We start from the raw sequence: 11,294 nt of genomic DNA, 5'->3' as shown, positions 1-11,294 counted from the left end.
AACCTTTAATATTGAACTAGAAAAATGTTCTAACACATTTTTAAGAATTAAATGTACATATGGAATTTTAAAATAGATATTACATATTTAGTAGACATGGTGAAAGAGACTTTTGTATGTTGTTAGCAATCATTACAGTTCAAAGTTATTATTTAATTGAAAATTTGTTCAATCAAGAAAGTTTGAGTCGTACCTTCTATCTCATATATTTCATTGTTGTGTAGATACAGTTCTGCCAGACAATAGTTTCTAGTTAGAAATGCTATTCCATGTAGCTGAAATGAAAATTTATATTTTTGTAATCATAAGGCAACATAAGTGTGGCTTCTAACAGCCATTATTACTGTGGCCATTTGGACTGGGCTACAAGTTGTACCCAAACTACTTTTTGTTACAGCTGTGTGATAGAAAGGGTGTTTTTAAGCAACTTAACAATAAAGTTTTCTGAGCACATTTGGGCCCAGCTGTCCCTGGCTTTCAGAGCTGCTATCACCTGGCCCCAGATTTTCTTTCTAACTGTAATTACCCAGTTGTGGCCTGAATGGTATCACTGGACTTCTGCACACCAAGCCTTCATCTGTTACTGTGGAGAGCTCTCTAAGAAAATGTACAACCACATCTCTATCTGTAGGGGCTATGGCTTCTCTTTGCCCTCACATCCTTTCTTCTAGGTACATTTCTGATCACGTGTAAGAATCAGATCTAGGTCATCAAAACACACCAAACCATGCCATAGTACATTTTCACAATTCTGGAGAGTCTCTCAAATAATTCTTTGATCGTCCTTGCATCTCCCAACTGTTTTATTGCTGTGTTTTGCCATCTTTTGTATTTCTCTGGATATCTCTCTGGTCCAGAACTCATTGGTAATGGCCCAGTGCTAAACTTTCTTCTTGCCCTGCTCTCCAGTACATCTCTTCTGCTGTTTTAATATCCTTTGTATCCACAGAAACAAAGGTATTTGTGACCTAAATAAAGGAGACAACTCCACTAAGCAGGGCTGGTGCTAACAGCTCAGCAAGCCACAGCCACAGTCAGAGCATGAGGCACAGCATGGGCCTGCCCTTTCTCTGCTTTTCTCTTGGTTCTTTTTCCCTAGGCCTTCCCGTGGTGAGTCTTGGTCTTCTTGACCATGTCTGCAGTTTACTGGTACAATTATATCCCAGCACTGCAATTTTGTGTCTTCCCTAAGGAAAGGAGCCACGTCCTTCTATTCTCCTTCCCACTGCCATGCTCATCTAACAATAGAGTAAAACCCAATCTTAAAACCCAGCCACAGCCTTTAAAAGAAATGTTTTGCTTGCATGAATGTATGTGCACCACGTGCATGCCTGGTGCAGGGTCCTGTGCTACTGGGGTTACAGGTGGTTATCAACTACTACATGAGTGCTGGGGCTCAAACCCATGTCCTCTGCAGGAGCAACAAGCGCTCTACACCACCGGGCCGTCACTCTAGCCTCCATCCATGATGGGAGATGTCCTTCTGGAGGCTGTGAATATTTGTTTCTTATTGGTTGATGAATAAAGCTGTTTGGGCCAATGGACAGGCAAAATGTAGTCAGGTGGGAAATCCAAACAGGGATAGAGGCACAGTCAGTGAGACGCCATGTAGCTGCCGAGGAAGCAAGAGGCCTGGATATCACTGGTCAGCCAAGACCAAATGGAGATACACAGATGAATAGAAATGAGTTAATGATTAAGAGAGAGCTAGCCAATAAGAGGCCTAACAATCAGCCAAACTGTTTATCATTAATATAAGATTCTGTGTGTTTATTTGGGACTGAATGGCTGCAGGGCCAGGCAGGACAGAAACTTCCATCTACACAGCCCATATCTTATTTTTAAGATTTGTTTCAAAATTCAAAAGGACAATAATACTCTTAAAAAGTCTCAGGTGCAGAGTTACATGCTACATATGTACATGCATACATACATACATACATACATACATACATACATACATAGGTATGAATGCTTTGGGTACTCAGTGCTAAGCCACATGTCAGAAGACTTCACTCATGTCATCACAATGTGAATACTGTTACTCTAGAAATCATGTTTCAAAATTTCTTACACTTTAATTAATTTATTTTTGTGCATATGTATGGGTACATGTATGGAGGTTGGAAGACAAATTGCAGAAGTTGCCTCTCTCCTTCCACCATGTGAGTTCTGGGAATTGAGCTCAGGTCATCAAGCTTGGTGGCAGGTGCCTTTACCCTCTGAGCCACCTCCCTGGCCCCCAACTCTATAATCTCAATAACAACAACAAAAATCATTTCTTTGTTTGAATTATGGTGAGATATAGTAGAGCACAGGACACAGAAAGATATTTTTTAATGGTAGCAGATAATTAAATTTAAGAATTTTTGCTTTTGAGGTAACCCAATCACAAAAAGACAAACATGATATGTACTCACTCATATGTGGATTTTAGACATAGAGTAAAGGATTACTGTAGGGGAACCTGTAGCCACGCCTGCTTAGGGTCTGCCTGACCACGCCCTCGGGTCTTCCCTACAGATTACCAGTCTACAATCCACACTGCCCGATATACTAGTAAACAAGGAGGACCCTAAAAGAGACAAACTTTGTCCCCTGGAGAAGGGGAAAGGGTCACGATCCCCTGAGCAAATTGGGAGCATGGGAAGGGGGGGAGGGAGCTACAAGAATGAGAAGGGAAGAAAAGGAAGGATGCAGAGGTCATGAGGGAGCAGAAAGGTTGAGTCAGGGGTAGATTAGAATAAAGGATATGTGATAGGTAGAGTTTTAGTTGGGGGGGTAGGGGAGGACAGGAGGAAGAAGGGAACTGGGATTGTCATGCAATTCCATCTTGTTTGTAACTCAAAAAAATTTAAAAAAGAATATTTGCTTTATGCTCAATATAGGACTATACTATATATGCATAATGCCAGGGAGAGTGTCCTCATGAAATAATTACTAATCAAATTTTACATGATTTTTAAATATAGAAACACTTGATCACAGATATAAACTTATTTTTCCTAAAGCTAGAACCTGTTATTATTGGTGAGACAGATCTGTTTTACATTTGATGAGTAGTCAGTTATATAGATGTCAACCCAGCTGTCTTGAAGCACTTATTGGAAGTAAGTGTCCCTCTGCTTTGGCAAATTTTCTTCAACTTCTTATATTGGCAGTGCTCACAATTTATGATGCCATAATAGGCACACATACTACTCATCTTATTTCCCAGGCTTGTCTCTACCCAATCATGACGGCATTCACTCAGCACAACTAGTGCTAATGCTGCCACAGCTTCATCAAGACCAAAGGAAGCATGACTTCCCAAAGTAGGAAGAACCATCCCAAGCAGGAAAGGAAGTCCCCTTGGCTTCCTGTCCCTTTGTGCATTTCCTACTGGATTCTGGCTGGAATCCACTGCCTTCTGTCCTGTCCCCTCACCATATCCTGCTCTAATAATAGCCAGCAGTGTGGGAATCTTACACCAGTCACTCTCCTGATACAAATTTATAGCCATTGCTAAAGACTTGAGGCTTCTTTCTCTTGAATTACTGATCCACATAAGAAGAATGTGGTCAATCCTGACAGTGTCAACTCAGCTGTAGAATCCTAGTTTTATCAGGATAGTAACATTTATAGGTCACGATTATTGAGATATAAAGAATGTTGGGTGTGTTGAGGTAAGCAGGATGAGGTGGAAAGGAAAGAAATTAGGCCAGATCAGGACAGCTCTGGGAAGCCATTCAAAGACATGGAGCAGGAGAGCATCACCATCCAATTTCATGTCAGAAAGAAAGCTTCAAGATAAAATAGTGTGTTTTGGCGGGAGATAAGTCAGGAAGCCATTACTGTAATCAGGAGAACTTATAAGGTCCGAAGTAAACTAATGGGAATGGAAGAAAATGAGATGGTTCCAAGGTATAATTCTCATAATTTAATAGAATGGAAACTTAGCAGGTTGTTAAAGCCAGAAAGAGAATGAGAAGATCATGATACATCATTATTAAAATAAAATGGTAACATAGTTACCCATTAAAAATCTACATTTTTCTTTCTAAGGAAGAATCTTATGGTAGTAAGATTTATATTTATTGCAACATTCACAAATCACAGACCTTAATTTAAAGCTTGGCATTGTATATATTACATTGTATATATTTCATTACAATGAAAGCAAGTACTTTTCATTCATTATTTAACCACTGTTATTAATTCATATGAGCTCTTGCATGGAAAATACTTTTAAAAGATGCTGGGGTAAATGAAGACCAGTATGCATAAAAAACAAAGTAGGCACAAAGTTCTAGAGCAAGGATGCTCCGTCTTTGCTACTGCTGGCCATTTGGATTAGATAATTCTTGGTTGGTCTTGGCATGGGGCAACCTGGACACAGAAGTAGTATACACAGTAACATCCCTAGCCCATAACTGGTAGGTGCCAATAGCATACACTTTCCAGTGTGACAATTACAATCCTCTGAACAATATCAAAGTCCCCATGTACAGGAATAAACAGCTTAGAGTTGAGAGCTGGTAATTTAGGAGCAAGGAGAAGAAATAAATAGAATGTGGGCTGGAAAGATAGCTCCATAGCAGTTAAGAGCACATATACAGAGGATCTAATGCCCTCTTCAGATATTTGCAAGTTCATGCACACATGTGGGGTACACACATACACAGGAAATAAACAAATATTTCAAAAAGAGGACATTCATTGCTTACTATAGGTAAGGCATTAAGACAGATGATTTTGCAAATATTTTGTAGTATGTTCTTTAAGGAAGGATCTTTTTTCTCTATTATTTTTATTTAAATTAGAAATGAGATTGTTTTACATGTCAATCCCAGTTCCCTTTCCCTCCCCACTTCCCCTGCCCCCCACTAACTCCCTATAACATACCCTTTCTGCTCCCCAGGGAGGGTGAGTCCTAAGGAAGGATAATATTATTTATTTAATGTTCTTTATTTTTTCTACCATATGCCCAGGAGGAAATTATAGCTCAGAAAAATTAAACAATTTTCTGAAGGTACAGAGTGTGTAAATAGCAAAGTCAAGATTCAAATCTAAGCCTGACTGATGCTCCAGTCAAACACTGGCAAGAGTCAGGCTCTTTAGTTGGTGGTACATCTGTATACATGACCTATAAGTCATTCACTTGGAAACTAGGTTAAGTCATGAAAATTATTCTATAAATTATTTCTTATATTTTGGTCTCCACCTCCCAAAATGTCTCAATATATCTCAAATAACTGACCCGAAATATAAAGAAAAAGCAAATCCCTTATATATGTATAACAATATATGGACTGGCTTCAAAAACTTGGTATGATTGTAAAACAAGACCACAAGAGCTTTGACTTGTCAGGTAACCTCAAAATCATGCACAAAGTCAAAGCTATTAGGAGATTAGATTGGCGGTGGGGCGATGGACCTCAATAAAATATGCATATGATGAATTCACATCAGTTTCAGATGTGAAAAGCTGAGAGCTTGTTCTCAAAGATAAAAGGTCCATGCTCTTATCACTTCCCACATACTAATAAAAGTCCTAGAATAAAAGGGCTTCTTTATAGGAGAGGAAGAAATGAAGTTATCTTTATATGCTGATGACAGGATCTTAAATGTAGAAGTCCTGAACACTACTACTAACAAACCCTATTAAAATGGTCTATTATGTACATGTGTAAAGATGTCATAATGAAATACAACATTGTGTATATTGATATATACTGATAAAACATTTTAAAACCTTTTAGGACTGATCAATGGATTTAAATAAAGTTATAGGACATGATATAAGCACAGAAAATTAGTTGCACTGCTTGATGTTAATAAGACTGGGTATGTGGCTCGGTTGTAGAGTATTTGCCTAGCATGTACATGGTCCTGAGGACAATCCCCAGCACTACAAGAAAATAAAAAAAACATCAACCTCTAGAGAATAATAAGAAATTATCCCAGTGGGAGATTGTAATGAAAAATCTTTACTCCAAGCTGCCTGAGCCTCACTGCCACATGGGCCCCCAAAATAACACACACAGACTTATATTATGTTAGGTACAATGCTACTGGCCAATGACTAGGATTTCTTACTTGCTAGCTCAGTTTTAATTATCAACCATAACTATTAATCTATATATTTTATAAGAACTTATTTTATCGAACACCAGCGGCAGGCGTCTTCTCTTGCCAGGATCACATGTCGGCTCCACAGAGAAGAGAGGAGGAGGAAGAGAATGAGATTTCCTGCTTGTCCCTGCTTATATTCTGAGTCTCCTGCTATGTCACTTCCTGCCTGCATTACAAGACTTCTCTTTACTACATTTCCCAGAATCCTCCTCTACTCCTAGTCCCGCCTAACTTGCTTTCCTATTGGCCAACAGTATTTTATTTATCAACCAATAAGACAAACATATATACAGAAGGACCTCTCCCATCATCTCCTCTTTTCTGTCTAAATAAAAAGAAGGATTTTAACATTAACATAGTAAAATATATAATAAAACAGTTATCCAAGTAAGAACTACAGTTACAATATTTAGTTCATTCACATTTAGCAAGATTTAAAGAAAATATTCTATCATCTATCCTATCTTTGTGAGTCCAAGGTTTTATATGTAGTTTACCTTGTATAATAACTAAAGAAAACTATAACCATAACTATCTGTCTTCAACCCCATCAGAGACCACAGAAGGATAATATATAAACTCTAAATATGACAGAGACATCTAGCTGCCTGGACAGTTACCTGAAGTTCCTCTGTAACATTGGGGCATCCATCTTCAGCCTATAGGCCACAGTGTGTCTGGTAGACTTCTCCATGAAGCACGAACCCTTCAGGACTGTCTTGTTTTGCAAGTTCAGCAGTCACTTTCCTGTGGGTCCTGCATGTCCAGTTTATCAAATAGTCCAGGCAAGAGCAGTTTCTTGCCCAAATGGCTAATCTTGCCATGTTGAAGACAAACTCCATAATGAGTTTCTTTGATGCCCATCTTCCTTTCTGACATAATTGGTGTGCCAGGAGCAGTTGTGTCTCACTGCCCTGAAAAACCCTAAGCCATTTAAATGCCATATTTTTTTAGGTCTTTGAAAGGTTTGAAGAATATCTATGCATCTCAAATACATCTCTGTATATCTAGAAAACCTAACTAACCTAAGTTTTGACTATTATACCTGACTATATATACTCTATTTAATTATGCATTATGTTTTAAAAGATATGTATAAACACAATACCTAAAGAGGAGAAATTTACATGTAACAAAATTGATCTTAAATTTTTATCAATAAATGAAAAATCCATACCAATGCAAATTATTCATTTCTATAACCTATTTACCTTTTTCCTTTAAAAAGGGATTGACTGTGATCATTACCATTTATAACCAACTCCATTTAAATGAAAACAAACATTTATAACCAATATTTGGGAATTTGGGCATTGTTCATTCCAAACTGCTTCCTTCTGGTTGAGGGCGATGTCCATACCATGGGGATCATGATAAAACACAGAAATCCTGGCTGTAGTCATCTATGGCTGCATCATATCAGCTGCTTTGGGTGTCGAATCAGTTGGGCCACTGCTTCAGGGGTTCTTGCTTGATCAAACCATACTAGTCTGGAAGTAATCCATAGCTTTCCATTTTCTGTGGAAACACAAGTAAAAACTCTTTTCCCAAGTAACCTGTCCTTATATTTAAATTTAGAAGTCAAAGTCTTTTTAAAATATATAAGTTGGACTAATTTAGCAGCACTTATAATCAAATGTGTTTTAGCAGCTGTAGCTCTTTCTCAGCAATCAAACAATTTAAAGACAATAATATAGCATATAGTATCCAGACTCTGTGTGTATTTTCCATCTTTACGTGGCTTGTTTATTATTCTATATCTTTTACTTCCTTTTTTTCTTTTTTCCCTGAAACAGGGTTTCTTTGTGGAAATCCACCTTCCTCTGCTTCTAGAGTGCTGGGATTAAAGACGTGTGCTACTCTATTTCTTCTTCTTTTTTTTTTTTTTTAAAAACACTTTATCCTGTTTCTTTGCTCTCACAAGCCTACATGTATTTTTAAATACACTGTAAACCTTTGAAGTTTTTCTTCATCTGAATCTGTCTTTACTGTAAATCTTTACCTTTTTCTGGCCACACAATCTTTTATCTGCTAAACAACAATGCTAAATTAAAGCCATGGCTGTTTTAGCCACTGTCTTTCCAAGATGGTGGGAGTAGGTTTACTGCCAGCACTTAGAGCTGTGCTCACTGCCTTGGTCTATGTTGCTATCAAGCAACAGGCTGCTGGCTTGGAGAGCCAGCTGCTCATACTCACTATTGAATTGTTAGCAAGAGCCCTGTGGGTTTTTTTTTTTTTTTCTGCTTATGCTGAGTCAGGAAACCCCTCTTAAAGGGGCCGCTGGAGTTTCTGCTTGGCTCTAGCAAAACAGAAACCACCTGAGAAAATGCTGCTACCAAGAAGTTATGCTTGTCTATGTTCTTTTGCTTCTAAAATCCCTTTTTAAGCTTTTGTGAAGTTTTTATGTGGAAGTTTGTAAAACCACATCCTGATACCATTTTTGACACCTAGTTAGGGCTAGTTTCCTATTGTTTAAGGTTGGGTTTGGAAAGAGGTGTTCAAGCTTGGACATCTCTTTCAGATGACTTTAAGGTTTAGTCAGAATAGACATAGTTAAGATGTGGTATTAGTAGATTATTATATCTTCTTATAATTCACATTTATGAGTGTTAATTATAGATAATTTACACCATTAAGTTTTAATCCCCTTTTAGAATAAAAGGGGAATTGTAGAGAGAAATACTGGCCACACCAACTCTGGGTCTGGCACAGGTGACGTTAACCACGCCCACTTGGGCATGGTCAGAGCAACCTAGCAATGCTTTAAATATCAGGGATGCATGCATGTGGCTCTTTTTTTTTTTTTCCCTCTCCCGCCTGGCTGAGCAGGACTTTCTCTGTTGCGTGAGTACTTAATAAACTATCTGTGGTCAATCTAGTTCTGACTCCACATTAGGAAATTAAGAAAATAATAGTACTTATAGTAGGAATAACAATAAAATATTTATATGTAAGTTTAATCAAAGAGTCAAAAAATTCCTTTATACTGGAAACTGAAGAAAATACAAATAAATAGAAAGATATCCCATTCCCTGACTTAAAATTAACCATCTAAAAATGTCCACAGCACCCAAACAATGCAATTTCTATCAATTTTCTAGATGACACTTTTTTTAATGCAGAAAAATATCCTTAAATTCACATGTACCCACATAAGACCTCAAATTGCCAAAAATCTCTTGCACAAAAACAGTAAATCTGGATCCATTTTACTCCCTGATTTTAAAACAACATGAAAGCAACTGCCACCAATGTAAAATGAGAAACCCTGAACAATAAAGGCATCCTAGAAATAAACCTAGATGCTTATGCCAACTAATATTTAAATTAATTTTTATTTTTGTGTATGGATGTTTTGGCTATGCATCACCTGCATGCAGTGACCAGAGTCCAAAAAGGAGCATCAGATCCCCTGGAAGTGGAGTTACATACATTTGTGAGCTGACATGTAGGTGCTGGGAATCTGACTCTGGCCCTCTGGAAGAGGTGCCAGCACTCTTAACTGCTCATCCATCTCTCCAGCTTCTTGGCTAAACTCTGAGATGGCACCAAGAACATACACAGACAAAGGGTAGTCCCCTCTGCAAATATTTTTTGAAAAACTGGCTATTCACATGTGGAAGAAAGGGACTGGATCCTCATCTCAAACAGTATGCAAAAAATCATCTCATGATAAACTAAAGACTTACAAGATCTGAAGATAAAACAACTAGAAGAAAACGCAGAAAAGGCCACATGCATTGATTGGTTGATGGATTTTTTTGTATAACCTTCAAAGCACAGGTAACAGGAGGAGAAATAGATGAATGACAGGGCAGTGAACTAAAAATCTCCACTACAATGAAAGAAATGACAAACAACTTGAAGAAACAGCTCACAGAATGGGAGAAGACATCTGCAAATTATATATCCAATGAGAGATGAATAGGTTAAACATATTAGGTACCAAAAAAAAAAAGAAACAAAGAAAACTACAGCAGGTAAACAGCCAGGTTGAAAATGTAATGGGGGATGTCCTTCTGTATGCTGTGAATATACGTTTCTCTTATTGGTTGAAGAATAAAGCTGTTTTGGTCAATGGACAGGCAGGATTTAGCCAGGCAGGAAGTATATGCAGTGCTATCAGACTAGGAAAATTCTGGTAAGAGGAACTCAGAGTCTCTAGAGGGACACCATGTAGCTGCCAAGGAAGAAAGAGACCCAGGCATTACCGGTAAGCCAAAACTACATGGAAATACACAGATTAATAGAAATGGGTTACTAATTAAGAGAGCTAGCAAATAAGAAGCCTTAGCCATTGGCCAAACAGTTTATAATTAATATAAGCCTCTGTGTGTTTATTTGGGACTAAAGGGCTGCAGGACCAGGTGGGACAGCAACTCCCATCTACAAAAATGGGCAAAGGACAGTGGCAGTGTGATGTGGAGGCCAGGGAAGCTCTACAAGGGGCACTATGCTCCTCACTGATTCTCCCTCCTCCACTGCATTACATTCTGGGCAGGCAGTAGTTCAGGAAGTCTGGGATGGGGTGTGGGTTTGGTGGGGACCGGGGAGGGTAGGGGCTGAGAAGGAGAACCACATTTGGCTGAGCACACAATGAAACAGGAGTACTGCCATGCCACAGCCGTGTAGGGCCCAGGCTTTTGAGGCAATCAAAGCAGCCACCACTAGTAGTGTCCCCTCAACCCACCCCTGCATAAATAGGTTGCAGACCAGCTCAGCCATCTCAGCTGTCTCCAAGAAATAAGCCTAACCCAGAGCCTTCACCCTTCAAGTTTATAGGTAGCAGATTGTTCTGTTCTTACCTGGTCCTGGAACTGAAAAACTTGTAGTTTACATAACTGTGCACCCTTGGACCAGAGTCTCATTAACACAAACAGAAGCGGTAGGTGTTTCATATAGAAGAACAAAATGGACAAAGGACCTGGCCAGACATTTATGAAAAGAAGACCATAAACATGGATTACAGGTACTTATGAAAATATTCTCTCAGGATTAAACTTTAGGGAAATACCCACTGAAATCACACTGTTATATCATCTCATATATTAGAATGACTTTTTATCAAAAAAGATGATGAGAAACACTCATAAGGATATGCAGGAAACAGAGAAAGGAATTCTTGTACATTATTGGCGGAAAAGTAAATTAGCAATTGTCATGGAAAATGGTATAGGTTT

The 11,294-nt window shown here is 38.4% G+C and overlaps 1 protein-coding gene across 1 annotated transcript in view; it reads right to left on the bottom strand.

The window, feature by feature from the left end:
- The window catches only part of Lrrc72 (leucine rich repeat containing 72), a 50,114-nt gene that overhangs the window by 15,069 nt on the left and 23,751 nt on the right, over window positions 1–11,294 (bottom strand). Inside the window, exon 4 of the mRNA XM_027419714.2 lies at window positions 194–275. Within this exon, the coding sequence (XP_027275515.1) occupies window positions 194–275 (82 nt within the window). The remainder of the gene's footprint in view (window positions 1–193; window positions 276–11,294) is intronic.

Source organism: Cricetulus griseus, chromosome 5, assembly GCF_003668045.3.
Source record: "Cricetulus griseus strain 17A/GY chromosome 5, alternate assembly CriGri-PICRH-1.0, whole genome shotgun sequence".
NCBI classification, from domain to species: Eukaryota; Metazoa; Chordata; class Mammalia; order Rodentia; family Cricetidae; genus Cricetulus; species Cricetulus griseus.
This window is presented reverse-complemented; position numbering and strand designations above follow the sequence as displayed.